The sequence below is a fragment of the Alosa alosa genome, chromosome 24, assembly GCF_017589495.1.
Source record: "Alosa alosa isolate M-15738 ecotype Scorff River chromosome 24, AALO_Geno_1.1, whole genome shotgun sequence".
NCBI lineage: Eukaryota > Metazoa > Chordata > Actinopteri > Clupeiformes > Clupeidae > Alosa > Alosa alosa.
The window spans coordinates 25,590,784-25,614,191 of NC_063212.1; the positions used below are offsets into that span (position 1 = coordinate 25,590,784).

Below are 23,408 nucleotides of genomic sequence, written 5' to 3' on the forward strand. Positions count from 1 at the left end.
ACTCGCTTGCCCACAGCCAAACTGGACCAAAGAGCCGTGCGGGGCTGAGTGGAGTGGGAGACGGGCTGCTTAATTAAACCAACATGGCCTTTCCAAACGGGCCGTGGCGACAGCGTCGGCAGCTGAGGGTAGCCATTATTAGTCTCGAACGCAGAAGAGCGCTTGTATCCCCCAGAAAGCGCTCCAGCCCGGCCCCTTTAACTAGCACTTAGGCAGCTGCGGAGTGATGTAACGATTACACCGGGCCGCTGCGGAGTGATGTCACGGTTACCCCGGGCTGCTGGGGAGTGATGTCATGGTTACCCCGGGCCACTGGGGCGCTGCGTTCTCACCCAGCCAACTCATGCACACAGACACCCCTGGGACGCACCCATTACAGCGGTAGAGTGGCCACGTTACCTGGCTCAGGTGTAGGTCAGTCTGTGGCCGTACGGCTTGGGTGGAGTGGGCAGGTTACCTGGCCCAGGTGTACAGGTGTAGCTCTGTGGCCTGCAGCTTGGGTGGTGTACAGTCCAGCACTGTAGCTGCGAGCCGCCATGGCACATATAGCATAAGCAGCCTCTGGGCTGTGAGCTGTGTGGTTGCACAGCTAGTCATGATGGATATATAGTCCAGCACTGTAGCCATAATGGACAGTTTGACCAGGACGGTAATGACCACAGATGTGTTTGAGGAGAAAGCGCTCCAGGTTAATAGCGCAGTGACACCACTCAACGTGGACATAATGGAGCCCGCTGGACGTGACGGTAGACCGGTAGGACGGTAGGCTGGTAGGCCGGTAGGACGGTAGCTTTGTGTAGGAAACGAGCTGTAGAGTGCTGGACGCCGTGGCCTGTGTGCTCTCAGCGAGACGCCATCATGGACAAATAACTATCTCCACTCCACACTTCGCTGTCATTCATTCGCTCGGCCTCTCTCTTGCTTTCTCTCTCTCTCTCTCTTTCTCTCTCTCTCTCCCTTTCTCTCCCTCTCTCCCTTTCTCTCCCTCTCTCCCTTTCTCTCTTTCTCTCTCTCTATCTCTCTCTTTCTCCCTATTTCTCTCTCTCTCCCTTTCTCTTTCTCTCTCTCTCTCTCCAAGTGATGGTGCTGTTTATATTGTCCAATGACAGGGGTGCACTTGGCAAGCCTGTGATTAAAACAAGAGCGCCGTGGAAATTCATTTTACATGCCAAGCGGCACTTAATTGAAGGATGCCATTATGGTAATGCCTCTGGTCATTAGAGCTGCCCTGAGATGGACTGCTGTAGGCCCTTCACTCTCAGCCCTGACAGAGAAGCTTAAGGATTCAGGGTACAGTAGAGGCAGGGAGCAGGTGAGGGGGTGATAGTGGAGGTGGTGGTGGGGGGTGATGGTGGTGGGTGAGTGGATGGGTGGTGGTGAGTGGGTGGGGGGTGGGGATGGGGTGGTGGGGTGGTGGTGGTGGTGAGGGGATGGGGGGTGGTGGTGAGGGGTGGTGGGTGATAGTGGTGGTGAGGGGATGGGGGTGGTGGGGGTGAGGGGTGGTGGTGGTGAGGGGATGGGGGTGGTGGGGGTGAGGGGTGGTGGTGGTGGTGGTGAGGGGGTGGTGGTGATAGTGGTGGTGAGGGGATGGGGGTGGTGGGGGTGAGGGGTGGTGGTGGTGAGGGGATGGGGGTGGTGGGGGTGAGGGGTGGTGGTGGTGGTGGTGAGGGGGTGGTGGTGAGGGGTGGTGGGGGTGAGGGGTGGTGGTGGTGAGGGGATGGGGGTGGGGGGGTGATGGTGAGGGGGTGGTGGTGGAGGTGGTGGTGGTGGGGGTGAGGGGGTGGTGGTGGGGGTGAGGGGGTGGAGGCAGAGGTCCGTCGGGGCTCAGTGATCTTATGAGCCGAGTAGCTGCTGCTGAGTCTCCCTCCATGCCGAGTGCATTTGTTAGCCGCAGTGTGTGTTCACAGCTCCCCATGGCCCAGACGAGTGTAATGGACCCAGGACCACAGCGCAATACACACATTTATCAACACACACACACACACACACACACACAAACAAAACCCATACACTCACACACCAACACTCACACACCCACACTCAGACACACACACAAACACACATACACATACAGTAAACACACAAATAAAACCCATGCACACACACACACACCCAAGACACACACACACACACACACACACGCACACACATTTTCAGTGGCATAAGCTAGCCAGGCGTAGAGTGGAGAGATTTTGTGCAAGACCAAGCGACATAATTGCACTATAAATACCATCAGGGCTGAATGTGGTGTTAAAGGAAACACACCAAGGCTAACACAGGCAAGCAGAGAGGAGAGATAGAGAGGGGGATAGAGAGATAGGGAGGGGGAGGAGATAGAAATTAAATGATGAAAAAAGTTAATACAGAGAATGATGGAGAGAGAAAAAAGAATGCAATGAAGAGAGATAAAAAAAAAGAGAATAGGGAGAAAGGGGAGAGAGGGAGAGAGGGAGAGGGGGAGAGGAGAGAGAGGGGGAGAGAGAGGAGGAGAGAGGGAGGAGAGAGAGAGGAGAAAATGGGGGTTAAAACAACATCTCATCTTTTTCACTTTCCCCGCTACAGACTGGCTGTGAGCGGTTGGACTGGTGAGCCTTTGATCTGCGCACACAACACTTTGATGGTAAAATAACGCTCTGATAGCACCTTTTGAAGTGCGTTCATCCTCCGCTTCCCCCACGTCCTCAGCAAGCCACTGTTGACTCAGGTGCGCGAAGACAAGCAGAGAGAAAGAGAGAGGGAGAGGAAGAAAACAAAGGAGAAGAAGAGAAGAGAGGGATAGAGAAGAGAGGGATAGAGAAGAGAAGAGAGGGATAGAGAATAGAAGAGAGGGATAGAGAAGGTCTTGACCTCGATCGTGACTCACAGGAGAGAGGCGGAGCGGGGATCACCTTTCCTCCCACAATGCATCTGTGACAGCACCGGCAGCGATCTGACGTGGGTGCCTCTGTTCCTGAGCAGTGAAGCAAACTACCCACAATGCAATGCGGGGCTTTCATCTCGAACCAGGTGGAATTCTCCTAAATACTCGCCAGTCAAGGAGCAATGCGTGCATTGTGTCACTTGTGACGGGTTACAGCCCGAGCCCTTCCTGTCTCAGCACTGTGTCTGAAACATGTCCTTCTCTATATCCAGCATCACATCACTGTGTCTGAAACATGTCCTTCTCTATATCCAGCATCACATCACTGTGTCTGAAACATGTCCTTCTCTATATCCAGCATCACATCACTGTGTCTGAAACATGTCCTTCTCTATATCCAGCATCACATCACTGTGTCTGAAACATGTCCTTCTCTATATCCAGCATCTTATCCACTTCGTGTCTCAGCACTGTGTCTGAAACATGTCCTTCTCTATATCCAGCCTCCACTTCCACCTCAGGGAAAACAAATGCGTAGACATCTGAAGTGAATTAAAAAGTGACTAATAGAATATTCTGCCATTTAATGGCCATTTTACTTGAACAAAGTACAGACGTGTGGTTTTGTCTTCACCGAGTGCGGCCCATAGACTGTGTTTCATGTCCAGAGGAAATTGTGTGACCACAGTGTCGAGAACACTGGCCTGTGGGTCAGAGTGAGCCAGTGGTTCTGCAGCCAGACATTTTCCTCAGCAAACGCAATAAACAAGCATTTGTCCCAGCAGCTCTGACCACCAGGGGGAGCTGTTTGGCAGCGTGAGGCCGAGGTTATCTAACCCTGTCCATAGCAGATCCTTGGCTATGCACGGGCACATGTTGCGCGCCTTTTCCATGGCCGATCCTCAGTGTGCTCAGTTCCTAGCATGATATTGCAACAGAGAGCTTGTGGTCACCCCCAACATGAGAGTTTACTGCTCCGCTAATCCACCAACACACCCTGGAGGATGGACACACATGCAAAGATGGACAAATCAGAAAGACAGGGGAAAGAGAGAGAGAGAGAAGGAGAGAGAGAGAGAGAGAGAGAAGGGAGAGAGAGAGGAGAGAGAGAGAGAGAGAGAGAGAGTTCTGACCTCCCCTACCTCTATGAGGGCTGGTGTTGGTTAGGTCTTTCCTGCCTTTGAGTCGCATGTGATTAATAGCAAGACCAGGCTGGTCATTAATAATGAATCACACACGCTCTCCACACAGCCATGCTGCAGACAACACACACACACACACACACACACACACACGCGCGCACGCGCACACACACGCACGCGCGCACACACACACACATACGCACACGCATGCGCACACACACACACACACACACACGCACACTCTCAGTGTTAAGTCAAGTTACTGTCAGATGCAACGCAATTAGCCACTACACAAGGCAGAAATGATTAATCTGAGACTCACACACACACACACACACACACACACTCACACACACACACACAAACATGCACAAACACGCACACGCGCGCACACACACACACACAAACACGCACACACACGCGCACACACACACACACACACACACACACACACGTGCGCGCGCGCACACACACACACACACATGCACACTCTCAGTGTTAAGTTAAGTCAAGTTACTGTCAGATGCAACACAATTAGCCACTACACAAGGCAGAAATTATTAATCTGAGAAAGAAACACTTCCTTGTGCTAAGTGTGTGTGAAGGTGTCAGTGAGGTGTGTCGAAGAGTATGGGTTGTGTGTGAGGAGAATAATGGGGTGTGTGTTGGTCAATGAGGGCTGATGTCTGAATAAATTTGCAGTGATAAGTTGGATAGGATTGGCATGTGAGTTACAGGAGGAGATCATCTGTACTACTAGGCTACACCAATAAGGTATCTATAAAAAAAAGAAAACTTGACACGTGTTTGGAAAAGATGAACAGATGTTATCACAATGGTGTCAACAAACTGAAGCCTGTATTTTGATAAATACTTTGAACAGATGTTCACTCTCCCTGTCTGTCTCTCTGTAGAACACACATATGACTCACTCTCTTCTCTCTCCCTGTCTGTCTCTCTGTAGAACACACATATGACTTACTCTCTTCACTCTCCCTGTCTGTCTCTCTGTAGAACACAGACGACCTGTTTGTCGCCTCAGCGGAATGTCCAAGTGATGACGAGGACCTTGAGGAGTGTGAGCCGGGAAATGGTGAGTCCAACCTGCTGGTTCTGTCTATAGAATTGGGGCTCAAACACACGCGCACACACACACACACACACACACACACACACACACACACACACACACACACTTTCCTATATTTGTATGAAAGCACTCCTGTATCTGCCTTATATCTCCCCATGCAGCAGTGACTGGTCCAGAGATTGTTGTTGTGGTGGCTTTCCTCCAAATATGTGTGTGAATGTTTTATTCAGACAAGCTGCTCTACATCAGAGGGTAAACCCAAAGAGTTGCATCAGAAACCCAAATACACAGCATGACTCTGTAGGACTGCTTGAAGGTCCACTATATGACTTTGATGCAAATAAACAAAGCTTAGTTTACATTCATGCCTACAACAAATTCAAACTGTGAATATTTGAAGGATTACTCAACACTGTAGTTGTAGTACCCATCTCCACTAAGTCGTTTTATTGTTTGTTTGTGCTTTCAAGAGTTGTTTGACTAGCAGAGAAATACGTCATTCAGACCTCCTGTTTGTAGATACGAGTTGCGTTCTGCGTTAGCGTAGCATGAGCTCTTTATATCTCCATTGGAGGCATGTGCATCTCTGTGGAGTTAGCCATGTTGTACCACTAACTTGCTACGCTAGCCCACAAAGGGCCTCTCTCAGTGCTATCCAACTTGATAGCCCCTGTATTCCTACCACACGCTTGGAGGTTGTAACACCCTTACCACTAGATGCTGCACATTTAAGCTTTACAGTTACACAACCACCACGCCATGTAAGATAATTATATCAATTGCAATAATTCCACAAAGGGACTCTTACTCTGTCCTTCTGCTCTACTGCACTCATAGGTACAGTGTGCACCTGTCACTTGCTACCACGAGCAATTAACCAACACCAATCTCACCCTTCCTCTGACCGACCAAAAGGTCATTTTCACCATGCATACTGCACACACATAACAGGGGAGGCTACTAGAAAAGGGCCACAAGGCAAATCACAGGCTTGGCAACTCTCACACAAGACTCACATTTGAACATTCTGTCTCACGCTTGCGAGAAAAGAATAAACATCTGTTGACTTCAATTTCTCGCCACAAATATACTCTCTTAGTGGCTCCGATGATTGTACCCTGAACGTCTGTCCACTCTGCCCCCTGCTGGCAGTGGGATGGAGGTACAGATGAAAAACCCATCGCACGACTCTTGCCTCTTTGCTCAGTGTGGTGAGGAGCTTTAGCCTGCATGCCCGATGTGGAGGGCTGCTTTCAGTAGCCTGCATAGGATATGTGACAGCTAATGCCCGATGTGGAGGGCTGCTTTCAGTAGCCTGCATAGGATATGTGACAGCTAATGCCCGATGTGGAGGGCTGCTTTCAGTAGCCTGCATAGGATATGTGACAGCTAATGCCCGATGTGGAGGCTGCTTTCGTATGTGGATATGGACAGCTAATGCTTTCAGTGGAGGGCCTTTCAATATGCATAGGATATGTGACAGCTAATGCTTGATGTGGAGGGCTGCTTTCAGTAGCCTGCAATGGAGATAAGACAGCTAGTGCTCGATGTGGAGGGCTGCTTTCAGTAGCCTGCAATGGAGATAAGACAGCTAGTGCTTGATGTGGAGGGCTGCTTGGTGAACTTGAAAGGGAAGAAAGCAATCTTTAATGAGGTTCATGTGTCCACATTATTATTCCTATTTCCTGTTTACTATTTACTATTAGCTATTTGATCTGTAGTTTTCCATCTTATTATATTTATGCAAAATGGTTGTCAAGCGCTTATCCCACAATGCTTCGCTTCAGGTCCACGTCTCCATGGTGATGAGGCGATGGCCTCAATGCAGGAGAAGAATTCCGCTGATGATGTCATAATTAAGCAATGTGTCACGAGTGGGAGTAGTGTTGGTACCGGATGTCGCCATGGCTGCAATTCGGCCGTTGGTACGAGAGAGTCGCTGTATAACTCCACAAAGTGACGTGGGGGTTTCTGGAGAAACATTAGTGGCTGTTAAAAATGCCCTTCCATATAATTACAGCTCTTTAAAACATATTGTAGTTCAGCAAAGAATGTGTACGCAAATGTGTAATGAATATGTGCATTTGTGTGTGTGTGTGTGTGTGTGTGTGTGTGTGTGTGTGTGTGTGTGTGCATGTGTGTGTGAGAGAGAGTGAGAAATAGAGAAAAAGAGAGCGGGAGAGAGAGAGAGAGAGAGAGAGAGAAAAAGAGAGAGAGAGTAGAGAGTAGAGAGTGGGAGGAGAGAGTGTTGTTGGCCTTCAGCAGCTTGTCTTCTTCCCCCTGGTGTGAGCGTGTTTGTTTCTCACCCCTATTCTCAGAGGGTGAAACACTCCTGATGTAGATCACATAAACAGTGTCATCTCAACAAACAAGCACACACACACACACACACACACACACACACACACACACATACGGAAGTAAGAGCCATGGGGGCAGCTTTAAAAAAGTGAGGAGGAAAATGGATGAGTGGACAGACAGATTGAGGGCCTGTCCACACGGAGACGCTTTTTAGGTTAAACGCAGAGGTTTTGCTTCGTCTTGGCCGAGCGTCCAAACGAATCCTGTAAACTCACTGCCCGAAACCGCACTTTTCTGAAACCTGGTCCCAGAGTGGAAAAATCTGAAACCGTAGCCCGTTTGAGTTTGTTTGAACAAGCGAAACCGCACATCCTGCTTTATTATCGATGATGTCATCAGCCACACCCTCAGCTGCCCTGGACTTGCACTTATAGTATTGCCTAACAATACTAGTTTTCATACATGACATTACCTACGATTACACTCCGTTAAGATAAATATCACAACTGATGCTGCGCAGCGCCGATAGCTTATGACTTAGTGGACTGAACACAGTTTTTCCGGTGTTTTTTATGCATTCTAGCTACTGTCAGTGGCTGGTGAGAACTTAAGTTATTAGGAAAGTCGCGGTGTAAGTTTAGGCTACATTAATTTGTGCGTAGTGCCAGTGTCATTCATTTATTTTACATGTCTTACAACATATATACATGCATTCACAGTCGAGGTGAAATCAGATATAAGCATACAAAGACGCTTAGAACTCACGTTAAGCCGATGGTAGCACACTGAATCTGGATACCGCGATTTGATGCAGGCAAAAGTATTGACTGTTACTAACGAAGGTTTTATAGCAATATTATAAATGTGGCGACAGAATAGCCTAGAACTTGGGTAAGCCTTGCGTTTAGTAGCCTAATTAAGTTATAGCCAAAACTAATGTGAATCACGGACTATCCTACAACCAAAGAAAGTAAAAGGTGATTAGTAGGCCTACCTCGTTAATAAATAAATAAGGACGGACTGCACCCTTCACAAACCGTAAAATAAAGTTTATTAGTTTTACAGTTGGCTACAGTTGACAGTTCACCATCAGTCCACACAAACAATTCTGTTTTCCTTGCACTAGGAGGGATGTCAGTGGAGAAGTGATAAAGGAAAGAAAGGATTCCAGAAAGAGACAGGGGGGGAGGGAGAGAAAAAGTGATAAAGGAAAGAAAGAGAAAGATTCCAGAGAGTGAAGATTGAGTGACAGACAGATATACAGGCAGAAATAGAAGAGAGAGAAACACAGAGAGAGAGAGAGAGAGAGAGAGAAACAGAGAGAGAGAGAGAGGAGAGAGAGAACGTGACTGAGGGATTGATTGGCATTTGGATACACATCACCTATCCCAGGGGAACGGAGGATGTGTGTGTGTGTGAAAGGTCTAAGAGCTAGGGTGCGTGTGAAATGGTGTGGTTTGGTGTGCTTTGTGTCAGCGTCAGCACTGTGTGTGTGTGTGTGTGTGTGTGTGGGTGTGTTTCCTTTCTCCTGCAGGGCTCTCCCAGCGGCCTAATTAATCTCTGGCCTCGTTAGACTCCCTTAATTACATCATCCAGCAGAGCCTGGGTTTAGATTCTTTCCATTTTAATGAGCCCACTGCAGGACACACACACACTCACACACACACACACACACACACACACACACACACACACACACACAGGAGGAGGAGCACCCATGAGGGTCTCCCCAGTTTACTACAGTACTGCAGTGGAGGACCCATACACACACACACACACACACGCACACACACATAGACACACACACACACACACACACACACACACACACACACACACACATTTACACACACACACATTGACATACACACACACACACACACACACACATTGACACACACACATAGACACACACACACACATTGACACACACACACACACACACATACACACACACACACACACACAAATACACATACAGTAGAGGCGCGCACACACACACACTCACACACATCCACACATACTTAAGGCTGAGAAGAAGTGATAGAACAACAAAAGCAATCTGGCCTCTTCAGAAACTGGGTGCTGAAAGGATCGTTTGAGACCACAGAGGGAAATGAGCAATGACCACATCAATGCTGACCACATACTTTCCTCTCTCTCTCTTTCATTAATTTACTATCACTCTCCCTCTCTCTCTCTCTCTGTATTTCATTCACTTTCTCTCTCTTCCTCCTTTCTCTCTCTCTATCCCCCATCCCACCATCTCCCTGTATGCTGGTCAGTTGGTGTGTATAGTTATCTCCGCTCTAATGTCCTTACTGCCTTCTGGTCAGCTGGTGTGTATAGTTATCTCAGATCTAATGTCTGTCCTATCTGCTGGTCTGCTGGTCACCTGGTGTGTGTGTATAGATATATCCGATCTAATGTCCTTCCTGTCTGCTGGTCTGTATAGTTATCTCAGCTCTAATGTCCTTACTGTCTGCTGGTCAGCTGGTGTAGTTATCTCAGCTCTAATGTCCTTACTGTCTGCTGGTCAGTTGGTGTGTATAGTTATCTCAGCTCTAATGTCTTTACTGTTCTGTGACACCCAGAGATGCTGTCAGCCTTATTGAAAGCTTTGCTGGGCTTCATGGCTCTCTACGGGAAGCGGCCCTGGCTGTTGTCTCATCTCACGGTGCTATTGTCTTATCTCACGGTGTTGTTGTCTCATCTCATGGTGTAATTGTCTTATCTCACGGTGTTGTTGTCTCATCTCACGGTGCTATTGTCTCATTCTTTAACAAAGCGGCGACAAGCCCACTGACCACCAGACTCATATCAATGCGAGAATGTTAATTTTCCATTTTGTGCTGCTCAACAAAATGCCAGGCGCTTTAATCAGTGCAGCCATTTGTAAAATGCCAGTTTCATTAAACTGAAGTTCACACATAAATATTTAAACAAATGTTCAATGCAAGTGTTTTGAGTGGGAATGTGATATTTTCAGAAACGTAATTTTCTTTTAAGTGAGCACATGTTGAGTTTTAAATCTGGCAGAACATAAGCAAGTCTCTTTGATTGTCTCCACATTCCAAAGAGGTGCTGCGCTTCATCAAATAAAAAGAGCTTACACACACACACACACACACACACACACACACACACACACACACACACACAAACAAAGCAAGAGAACAAAAGAAAACACACACTGACATTATCTCCTGCCAACCCAACAGAGTGTGTCAACAGTATGTGTCCACACCAACACACCGTGCAAGTGTGTGAAATTATAAACAACTTTTTCCTGTCAGATTAAAGGACTGACTCGGTTCTCTACTTTAATGAGTTTGGTGGGGTTTTTTTCTCTGGCGAGCCCCTACTGAATAATCTAGAGAGGAGACTTTAGAGTGTTCATTTGGATGAAACATCTGTCCACCACTTTGCTAGAATAACACACAGCAGAGGGAGATGAAGACACTGTCAGCCCATCTGAACATCAGGGGGAGAGAGAGATGGAGGGGGAGAGAGAGAGGGAGAGATATAGAGGGAGAAAGAGAGGGCGGTGAGAGGGCACGGGTGAGAGAGAGGGAGGAGGGGAGAGAGAGGAGAGGGCTTAGGGGCGAGAGAGGGAGGGGAGAGAGAGGGTGATGAGGAGAAAGAGAGGGCGAGAGAGAGGAGGGCAGGAGCATGGTGGGGAGAGGGGCCAGGGAGAGAGGAGAGGATATAGAGAGGGAGGAGATAGAGGAGGAGAGAGGAGGCATGGTGAGGAGAGGGAGAGGGGAGAGAGAGAGAGAGAGGGAGGGAGAGAGAGAGAAAGAGAGATGAAGCTAGACCCGGCGAAATGGGAGAGAGAGGAAGAGAGTGATAGAGTAAGGAGAAAGAGAGATGAAGATAGGCCCGGCGAGATGGGAGAGAGCGAAGAGGAAGAGAAGGTGATGAAGAGTTTTCATCATTGGACTTGTGTCTAATTTTCTTACACCAATAAAGCACATGTGGCATTAGAAAGGAAGAGAGAGAAGATTAAATGAAATGGGAAGAGAGAAGATGAGATGACATGAGATGAGATGAGAGAAGATGAGATGAGATAAAATGAGATGAGATAAGATAAAATGAGATGAGATCAAATGAGATGAGGTAAAGCTCTCCGCACTTTGGCGCCCACACTTGCCTATGCCCACCAGTGCTGGAATCTTTTCACTGACAAGCATTCGGTAAACAATGAATTTGACGCTGACAAAAATGAACCTGAATCGTAAACTATACTACAAGGCAGCCGCGACAGGATCTGGCAGAGGTGTGTGGAGTTGTGTTGGACAAAATGGAATGTAACATCGAAAGGGTTGGCGCCTATGTGCGGAGGCCTTAACAGATGGCACTCACGTTGGCACCTATGTGCGGAGGCCTAAACGGCATGCGTGCGTGCGTGCGTGCGTACGCGTGTCCGTGTGTGCCTGCGTGTGTGTCTGCAGGCATGCATGCGTTTGTGTGTGTGTGTGTGTGTGCTATAGGTCACCCCACCATTCATACCATTCATTCACATGGATGCATGCAGATATATGAGCTTATTTTGGCTTCTCAGACAGGGTGAATAGTGTAAGTATAAGTATATATACTTTTTTTTGATCCCGTGAAGGAAATTTGGTCTCTGCATTTAACCCAATAGAGGTGGATAGAGAATAGAGGTGGCAGACTGCATTTTAACCAGCCAGCGTTGCGTCTTGACCTCCGTCTCTTCCGAAGACTGAGTAGAAGCTCAGCAGGCTTTCCTACGCAGTCAATTAGCCGCGCACCTGCACGCGCACCTGCATGCGCACCTCTGATCGGCCATGCCTGCCACGTAGCCTACACACACAGGCAAATTCATCCGTAGCAGGCATGAGAGAGAGAGAGAGAAAGAGAGAGAAAATAACTTTGATGAGAGACATGAACAAGTTTAGCAGAAGAGAGATGTAAAGCAAATCTGCCACACACACACACACACACACACACACACACACACATACACACACACTTATATAAATCAATATTTTTAGAGGGTTATGGTGAGGCCACTGTAGATAAGATGAGTGCATTAGGTATGCTACTCGCTGCTCCCTAGCACAGACACACCAGCTCTGAACAGCTGGACATTCACACCTGAAGATGAACACACACACACACACACACACACAGAGCTGCACATTCACACCTGAAGATGAACACACACACACACACACACACATTCACACCTGAAGATGAACACACACACACACACACACACACACGGCGCTGCTCATTCACACCTGAAGATGAATACATGAATACACACACACACACACAGAGCTGCACATTCACACCTGAAGATGAATACACACACTGGGTGCTGATGCCAGCCCTGATTTGTGCATTGTTTTTGGTCAGTCGTGTGTGTGTGTTTGTGTGTGTGTGTGTGTGTGTATGTGTGTGTGTGTGTGTGTGTGAGTGTGCTGTGGTGTGTGTACTAATGTACTAATAAGCCTGGGTTTTACTGCTGGTTTTAACTCTGTGCCTCTACACCAGGAGCTCACACAGGTGCTATGCATTACATGATGGTGTGACGACAGGGTGTGTTGTGCGTGTGTGTGCGTGCGTGTGTGAGTGTGCGCGCGCGCATGTGTGTGTGTGTGTGTATGCTATGCATTACATGATGCTGTGACGGCAGGGTGTGTTGTGCGTGTGTGTGTTTTGACATTGGTGGACCAGTCACTACTAAGCTGCTTGTGGAGAGGCAAAAGGCTGTGTTAATGCAGACACACACACACACACACACACACACACACACACACTATCTCCAGAAGCTGTGTGAAGAGACTGCTGGTGACTGCTCTGCTCTGCTCTGTGTGTGATGGTTCAGGGAGTTTTCTGTCTGACCAGATCAAGTCTATTTCCCCTCTGACACACACACACACACATCCACCCTCCCACCCAGACACACACACACACACACACACACACACACACTTGCATACACACACACACACACACACACACACATACACCCCTCTCCTGATCGTGCAACTAATTTCCCCTATGCTCCTAGATCCGTCTTAGTTGTGCCTTAGTGCTTGATGAGACACAGTGTTGAGTTACTGAGGAGGATGTCCAGTAAAAACACTTTAGTTTCATCATCATTAGATGTGATAGGAAATTAGTGTCAGTGGACCCCCCAGTATGACCCTTGCTGATTGGTCTCCTCTGACTGTCTGCAGGCCCCCTGCTGGCAGCCTTTGATAGTGAAGGAGCTCAGACCACTTACGCAACTCATGATCCCGCCCCCCTCCGTCCAATCAGAAAGGGGTTGGGGGGCAGGGACAGTGGGGTTGGGGTCTTCTTTGATAGTGAAAAATTATGTGTGTGTCCCTCTCTCTCTGTGTATGCTTGTGTGTGTGTGTGTGTGTGTTGTCAGTGGGGGGCACCTGGCAGCCAACTCCTCTGACACACTCACACACACACACACACACACACACACACACACACACATACACACATGTACATATACAGAGAGAGAGATACACACACAATATTATCTATATAACCAATATAATCAATATTATCATCCCCCTCAAACTTCAGCCTGATTCAGTTTGCTATTATCTGAGACAGTGTCCACATGATTGTTTTATTTCAATAATAATAATGATGATGATGATGGTGATTAAGAAGTGTGGGTGTCTGACCTGACTCTTTTCTTTACTGACCCTTTCCTCTAAACACCAGACTCTTCTCTCTAAACACCAGACCCTTTCCTCTAAACACCAGACCCTTCTCTCTAAACACCAGACTCTACTCTCTAAACACTAGACTCTACTCTCTAAACACCAGACTTCCCTCTAAACACCAGACCCTTCCCTCTAAACACCAGACCCTACTCTCTAAACACCAGACCCTTCTCTCTAAACACCAGACTCTACTCTCTAAACACCAGACTTCGCTCTCTAAACACCAGACTTCACTCTCTAAACACCAGACTAAACACCAGACCCTTCTCTCTAAACACCCGACTCTTCTCTCTAAACACCAGACTCTACTCTAAACACCAGACTCTATTCTCTAAACACCACTCTACTCTCTAAACACCAGACTTCACTCTAAACACCAGACTCTACTCTCTAAACACCAGACTTCACTCTAAACACCAGACTATTCACTCTAAACACCAGACTCTTCTCTCTAAACCAAGCCATCTTGGTTTGTATAGAAATGGATATTAAGTGACACATACACGCAAGACGGCAGAAATACGGGACCGGCGGTAATAGGGGGAGTTCCGATATATATAATCTTTTGATCCTGTGAAGGAAATTTGGTCTCTGCATTTATCCCAATCCGTGAATTTGTGAAACACACTCAGCACACAGTGAACACACAGTGAGGTGAAGCACACACTAATCCCGGCGCAGTGAGCTGCCTGCAACAACAGCGGCGTTCGGGGAGCAGTGAGGGGTAAGGTGCCTTGCTCAAGGGCACTTCAGCCATGCCTACTGGTCGGGGTTCAAACTGGCAACCCTCCGGTTACAAGTCCGAAGCGCTAACCAGTAGGCCACGGCTGCCCGTAAACACCAGACTATTCACTCTAAACACCAGACTCTTCACTGTAAACACCAGACTCTTCTCTCTAAACACCAGACTTCACTCTAAACACCAGACTCTTCACTGTAAACACCAGTCTCTTTACTGTAAACACCAGACTATTCTCTCTAAACACCAGACTCTTCTCTTTACTGAGTCTTCTCTCTCAACACCAAACTCTTCTCTTTAAACACCAGACTCTTCACTCTAAACACCAGACTCTTCTCTCTCAACACCAAACTCTTCTCTTTACTGACTCTTCTCTCTAAACACCAGACTCTTCTCTTTACTGACTCTTCTCTCTAAACACCAGACTCTTCTCTCTCAACACCAGACTCTTTTCTCCTCTTTCCTCTCCTCTCTCCCCCTTCTCATTTCTCTCCCCCTCTCCTCTCTCCTTCTTTCCTCTCTCCTCTCCCTCTTTCCTCTCCTCTCTCCCCTCTTTCCTCTCCTCTCCCCCTCTCCTCTCCTCTCTCCCCTCTCCTCTCTCCTTTCCTCTCCTCTCTCCTCTCCCTCTTTCCTCTCCTCTCTCTCTTTCCTCTCCTCTCTCCTCTCTCCCCCTCTCCTCTCTCCCCCTCTCCTCTCCTCTCTCCCCACTCCTATATAAAGGCAGATATCTGTACCCTCATACACAGAGCCCTACTGAGCAGTCTCCTGGTTGTTTCCATGGAAACACAGCTTTGTGGTGAAGTGGGGTGGGAGGGATGTCTAACCATACACTAACCTTTCTCTCCATCGACAGCGCTTCATCTTTAAAGGCTTGTGTTACTATCTCTGTGTGTTCATGTCAATATGTGTTGAGATTTTGAATCCTGTGTTAAGACAAGCCACACACACATACACACAAACACACACACATTGGGCAACGACAAGGGCTTGATTCGGTGTTGGAGTCCAGTTAATCCCCTTCCCTAGATCCCCCCTGCACACCCACCCCACTTCAAATGTCACTCTTAGATACTTTTATTCACCTCATCAACATGTAAATGGCTTGCAACAATGTTTTTTTTTTTTAAAAATGAGAAAAAGAATAATGTTCTTTTTAGAAAAATCAAACCATTCTTGCAACACAGTTTGGGACATGGATAACTCATGGGGTAGCCATTGTTAGCCACAACCCTTTCTATAAAAAATATATATTTAAAAAAGAATGTCTAAAATCAAAATTTAATGATCTATTCTTCTAGCCTGTGTGCACACAGCACTTCCTACTAGCAATGAAAATTCCAACAAAGAAATGCATTCCGTGTCGATGTCTAACTATAACATGTTCTTATCTTTAAAATTGTACTGCTAACCAGATTGCCATCCTGTTGAAATGAATATTTTTTTAAGATGTGTTAGCCGAAACAGTGGCATTAGTTGCTGACATGCAAAAACAAATGTAACCCTACATCCATAGGTGAATAAATGTCTGTAGTTGAATACATAAAAAATAGTTTCATATGAAGCCCAATATCTGTATGATACATCTAACATTTGGGAGGGAAATGTATTAATTATTTTAGCTGGGGAAATTATCTGGTGGTTTTTATTCATGTACGGGACAATGTGGTGTGTAGTGTTTATTTTCATCTTTATGGGGACTCAAAGGGTTAACTACCAGTGTTCCAAAGTCCATTTATGATTCTGAATAATTATATTTAGACTGAACTAAATAGGCAATGTAGCTGGTTTCCTTTGATAGGGTGGGGAATATAGCCATAGAATATTGATTTCGCAGTACAATATGACATGATTTTCTTTTCATTTTTTGAATTCTTCAACAAAATGGGGGGAAAGTTGTTTTCTCACTCTCTCTCTCTCCGAGAACAATCTTACACAGCTTTCTTTTTGTAATTTTTTTTTCATGCAAAAATCATGCGGCCAATTTGTCGATGTAAGTGACCTGAACTCCCTGGTTTGCTATCACATTTAACCCATCCAGCCTCAAAGAGACAGACAGACAGACAGAGAGACAGAGAGACAGACAGACAACGTAGGCCCAGTCAATGAGGACAGACAGCTAAAGTACCCATAGCCTTCTGTAGCACATAGTTTGTGTAGAGCTATTGAACTCATATCTGTAGTTTCCCACCTAGATGTTGTACCTGTACAACATTAACTGACCAGTTAGAGTTTTAGCAGCTAGATAAGTGAGGCCAGATAGTCAAAGGCAGAGAAGATAACTGTCTCTCATGTGTTAGCTGAAGACGTTAGGCTTAAGAATAATCTAAAACTGTATACGTGTACCAAATGTCTAAGACTAGGCCTAGAGAGGCTTCTTAACTATGTAGACACTAACTAATGGTGAGCTAAATCTATGACTATATGACTAACCTCATTTTCAGTCTAAGTGATGTTCTAATGATGCATAGAGCTGTGTTGATGTTGTTCATTTATTTTATTTGTATTTTTTTGACGTTTCTTTATGGTTGTGTTCCTGGTGGACGCCTGACTCGATGAGTGTCTAACGCTCTCTCCCTCTCGTCCCTCTCTCTTTCTTGTCCTAGGAGGTGAACTAGTGTTGCCCATTATAACAGTGGACTCCCTCGACCCCCCTCCATCGCCACGCGCTTCCCTGTCCTTCCCCCCCCCACCCTACCGCCCCTTCCTCACACTGCTTGAGACCACTAAAGAGTCTCTGACCCTGCCTAACGGGGCGCGGCCGCCCTGCCCGCTGGACCAGGAGGACTGCGACGAGCCCGCGGAGGTGTCGGCCTACGGCTCGGGCGAGATGACCGAGTCGGACGACGAGGACTATAACAAAAACTCGCCCCTCGTCACCGACCGCACCATCCTCCCGCCTCCTCCTCCGGCGGTGGCGGCCGAAGGGGGCGTCCAACTGAGCCCCCGCGACCGCCACTTCTCCCGCGCCCCGCCCCTGCCCCCTAGCAACAGCAACAACAACCCCCCCGACCCACCGCACCATCACCGCCCCCCTTTCTCCTCCACCCCCACCGCCAACCCTGAGCAGCTGGGCCCGCGCGTCAAGCCTGGCGGCCCTGCGGGCAAGATGAACACCCGCGGCCAGGTGCTCCTGCCCCCTGTAGCCCCGGGGTCGACCGCCCCCGACCGCCCCCTCGGCATCACGCACCCACCCAACTTCCCTCGTGTTCCCACTACAGATCCATCCTCGCCGGACCGGGGCCCGCCCGGCGCCGTGGAAGTGATCCGAGAGTCCAGCAGCACCACGGGCATGGTGGTGGGCATCGTCGCCGCGGCAGCCCTCTGCATCCTCATCCTCCTGTACGCCATGTACAAGTACCGCAACCGCGACGAGGGCTCCTACCAGGTGGACCAGAGCCGCAACTACATCAGCAACTCGGCCACGCAGAGCAACGGCACGCTGGTCAAGGAGAAGCAGCCAGGCATGGCCAAAACCACCACCAAAAACAAGAAGAACAAGGACAAGGAGTACTACGTCTGAGGACCAGACTCTGGAGAGGAGGAGAAACAGAGAGAGAGAGACAAGGAGAAGAGAGAAGGAGAGAGAGGGAGAGACAAGGAGAGAGAGAGAGAGAGAGAAGTGGATTGGCTTCATCATTGTCACTTCCGATCACATATTCACTTGATTTACATGTTTATTAAGTGTTGTCTACAAGCTTTCCTAATGATAGGGAACTAGCCTCCCTCCCATTCACATCTCAGTACTGATGCTAAGGCAGGATGCTAATCAGAATGGGAACCCATAACACAGCCCTTATGGTCATGGGTTCGTAAAGTCTCAGCTAACACAGAGAAAAGCAAAGATGCCGCCAAACATATTGTTATAATACCTGTATATGTGCCAATAGCCGTAACGTGTTCCTGCAGTTCCAGTATAAGACCGCAGGGGGCACTGTCACAGCATTTACTAGCCACTAAAGTGATTCATCCAACTGAGGGAGATGTTCAAAAAAAAAAAGCTAGAATCCATTAGGTGATTTAGTCTGAAGACATGAAAGGAACGAATCATAATGACAGATTCTGGGTTTAGGATAGAGAATTAAATCACCAAATTTTGAGTCCAATTAGTGCTGAAGGCATTAGCAGGAGGTAACAACCACGGCTAAATCTCATCACGTAAAATACTGCCAGTATAGCTCTGTGTCAAATACGCCAGCCACTCTGATCAAAGTATTCAGAATCGAACCGCCTCTCAGAGAAACTTGCTCTCTCTCTCTCTCTCTCTCCTCTCTCTCTCTCTCTCTTTCCTCCTGTCCTTCCCTCAATCCCTCGTTCATTTCCACCTGTCCTCTCTCTCCCCCTTCTTCTGCTCACCTGCTCTCGCTCTCTCCTCGTGAGTGGTGCCCAGCGGAGGGGTCAAAGGTCAAGCATGTAGTGTTCATAGCTGAAAAAGAGACACAAACTGTTTTTACTCAGAATGGGAAAAAACAAACAAACAAAACAACAACAACGACAACAACAAATAAGCAAACATGCAACAGAGACAGCGAGAATCACCACGACAACTAGCAACACAGGAGAGCTGAAGTGATGGATGCCGCATCCTCAGCTGTCTCCGAACAGCCAAACTGCTCCTGATCGTCTTTTTTCGTTTTGTATCAGCTGATTATGAGTCATGTGGTGGGACTTGGACTTAGCCGTCCACGCAATCTCTGAGACCAGAAGAGAAGAAAAATAAAAAAATAAAAAATGAAAAAAATAGTAATACCTAAAGCCGCAAATGACTCAGTTCTATATGAATATATATGTACAGACAGTGACCGCAAGGACTGATGGGGCCTATATAGAGGAGTGACAGAGATGCTCGACAAACAGAGCCATGAAAAGTTGGACTTAATATTGTTCCGGAAAAGCTTGTCCAGTCATCTCCCTCCCCTCACACCCTCTCCAGTTGGGACAACCTGTCGACGTGTGTGTGTTTGTGTGTGTGTGTGTGTGTGTGTGTGTGTGGGTGCCTGCGTGTGTATTTGTGTGTGTTGGGGTGAACGCAACCTTTCAGCTTGAGGACTGCAAGGACAACCAGGATACTCGTGTCTATTGGTTGGTTGATTTACGTTCCAACGTTTGTTTGTTTTTTATTTCCCATTCCAAGCTCTCGTTTCTCCATTTGCGTTGTGTTTTTTGTTGGCGTCCCTGAGGGAGACTGGTGCTGTGCTTCAGCTGAGAGTGAGACAGAGACTCCGCCTGCCTTTGGCATCTCAAGATGGCCGACGCCCAATCTCTCACCAACCTCCACCACAGTGGACAGCAACGCAGGGACAAACCGCTGGACACTTTCAGTGGAAAGAACCAAGCAGACACACAGACACACACACACACACACACACACACACACACACACACACACACACACACACACACACACACGGATTCATACACTCACTTATATACACACATGGATGCTGCACACAAAGCCACGTGTGCATCTGCTGACAGAAATGCTGGTTCTTTTGCTGTTGCTGCTGTTCAAGTGAACTCTAGTATTGCGATTTTCTCGACTCTATTAAAAGAACTAAACTGTATCATGAAAAGAAAAGAAAAACCTTAAAAAAAAAGTTTGTGAAATGTCTAAATATTTGAATCATCCCATCACTGAGAAAAAAAGAGAAGTGTTTTCCCTATGAACATCCCTGTTTGGAGTTTAAAAAAATATATATACAGAAATGGCTAATTCTGGGAAACAGCAAACTTTATATTTCCTTCTTTTTTTAATTGTCCTCCTTTTTTCCTCATCTGTGTTCACTGTAATCATCTGGTTTGCAAATACTAAGACCCAGAGGTGAGTCCTCCCCATGAACAGTTTTCTATTTTCCGTTCCACATTTACGCCGATCCAGGCTTGTCTCCACTTATGTAACCATGGTGACCGGCCTCCCACGGGTCATTTCCTCCCCCACTTCCTGAACCCTTTTCCTTCTGTTCTCCTGTTGCTCTTCTGTTCTCCCTGCCGGAGTCGGAGCTTTGAGCTTTCTCTAGTTGCCCACTCCTGCCCTAAGACGATGTCTCTCCCTATCCCGCGTTATGGTGGCGCTTCAACTTTAACATTCCACCGCGTTATGGTGGCGCTTCAACTTTAACATTCCACCGCGTTATGGTGGCGCTTCAACTTTAACATTCCACACGTTATGGTAGCGCTCAACTTTAACATTCCACACGTTATGGTAGCGCTCAACTTTAACATTCCACACGTTATGGTAGCGCTCAACTTTAACATTCCACACGTTATGGTAGCGCTCAACTTTAACATTCCACACGTTATGGTAGCGCTTCAACTTAAACAGCACGTTATGGTAGCGCTTCAACTTTAACAGCATGTTATGGTAGCGCTTCAACTTTAACATTCCACACGTTATGGTAGCGCTTCAACTTTAACATTCCACACGTTATGGTAGCGCTTCAACTTTAACATTCCACACGTTATGGTAGCGCTTTAACTTTAACAGCACGTTATGGTAGCGCTCAACTTTAACATTCCACACGTTATGGTAGCGCTTCAACTTTAACATTCCTTTAAGTTTCCATCATGCCCACGCCACCCCTCCCAGCAAACGTACTTCTCCCAGTAACATTCCACACGTTCTTTCTAAATGTTATGGTGTTAAACAGCACGTATGGTAGGCGACTTCAACTTTAACAGCCAATGGGTAAGCTAAAAATATGTTATGGTACATTTCAGCACAACAGCGTTATGGTGGCCTTCAACTTTAACATTCCGACACGCTATTAGCTTTAACTTCAGCACGCTTATGGTGGCGGCGGACTTTAACATTCGACATGTTATGTTAGCTGCACGCTTATGGTAGCTTTGAACTTGCATTCCACGCTATGGTAGCTTCAACTTTTAACAGCACGTTATGGTAGCTTTGAACTTTAACATTTATGTTATGGTCTGCTTCACCTTTAACAGTCGTTATGGTAAATGCTTCAACTTCAGCATGTTATGGTAGCGCCCAACTTTAACAGCATGTTGTGTTAGCGCTTCAACTTTAACAGCATGTTATGGTGGCTAACTTTCCGATTCCACATGTTATGTTTCCGCATGTTATGGTACTTCCAACTTTAACAGCATGTTATGGTAGCGCCCAACTTTTAAGATTCCACAAGTTATGGTGCCACTTCAACTTTAACATTCCACAGGTTATGGTAGCGCTTCAACTTTAACAGCATGTTATGGTAGCTTCAACTTTTAACCACATGTTATGGTAGCAGCTTCAACTTTAACATTCCACACGTTATGATGACGTTTCAACTTTAACAGCATGTTATGATGCCGCTTCAACTTTAACAGCATGTTATGATAGCGCTTCAACTTTAACAGCCACAGGCTATGGTAACATGCAACTGCCGCCTCAACTTTAACAGCATGTTATGGTAGCGTACAACTTTAAATTGGGTTATGGTAGCGCTTCAACTTTAACAACGCGCTATGGTAAACAGCGCTTCAACTTTAACAGCACGTTATGGTAGCGCTTCAACTTTAACAGCATGTTATGGTACCGTACAACTTTAAGATTCCACATGTTATGATACCGCTTCAACTTAACAGCATGTTATGGTAGCGCTTCCACTTTAACAGCATGTTATGTTAGCGTTCAACTTTAAGATTACACACGTTATGGTTGCGCTTCAACTTTAACAGCATGTTATGGTAGCGTTCAACTTTAAGATTACACACGTTATGATAGCGCTTCAACTTTAACATTCCACAGGTTATGGTAGCGCTTCAACTTTAACATTCCACAGGTTATGGTAGCGCTTCAACTTTAACAGCATGTTATGGTAGCGCTTCAACTTTAACAGCATGTTATGATAGCGTTTCAACTTTAACACTCCACACGTTATGATGCCGCTTCAACTTTAACAGCACGTTATGATGCCGCTTCCAACTTTAACAGCATGTTATGGTAGCGTACAACTTTAACATTCCACAGGTTATGGTAGCGCTTCAACTTTAACAGCATGTTATGGTAGCGCTTGAACTTTAACATTCGACACGTTATGTTAGCGCTTTAACTTTAACAGCACGTTATGGTAGCGCTTGAACTTTAACATTCCACACGTTATGGTAGCGCTTCAACTTTAACAGCATATTATGGTAGCACTTCAACTTTAACAACATGTTATGGTAGCGCTTCAACTTTAACAGCATGTTATGGTAGCACTTCAACTTTAACAACATGTTATGGTAGCGCTTCAACTTTACAGGCACGTTATGGTAGCGCTTCAACTTTAACAGCATGTTATGGTACCGTACAACTTTAAGATTCCACATGTTATGATACCGCTTCAACTTAACAGCATGTTATGTTAGCGTTCAACTTTAAGATTACACACGTTATGGTTGCGCTTCAACTTTAACACTATGTTATGGTAGCGTTCAACTTTAAGATTACATACGTTATGATAGCGCTTCAACTTTAACATTCCACAGGTTATGGTAGCGCTTCAACTTTAACAGCATGTTATGGTAGCGCTTCAACTTTAACAGCATGTTATGATAGCGTTTCAACTTTAAC

At 46.7% G+C, this 23,408-nt stretch overlaps 1 protein-coding gene across 1 annotated transcript in view; it reads left to right on the plus strand.

The window, feature by feature from the left end:
• The window catches only part of LOC125289324 (neurexin-2-like), an 836,342-nt gene extending 816,082 nt beyond the window's left edge, over positions 1-20,260 (plus strand). The window contains 2 exon segments of the mRNA XM_048236077.1: positions 5,017-5,095; positions 17,458-20,260. Of these exon segments, the coding sequence (XP_048092034.1) occupies positions 5,017-5,095; positions 17,458-18,374 (996 nt within the window). The 3' untranslated portion in view covers positions 18,375-20,260.
• The last annotated feature ends 3,148 nt before the right edge of the window (positions 20,261-23,408 follow it).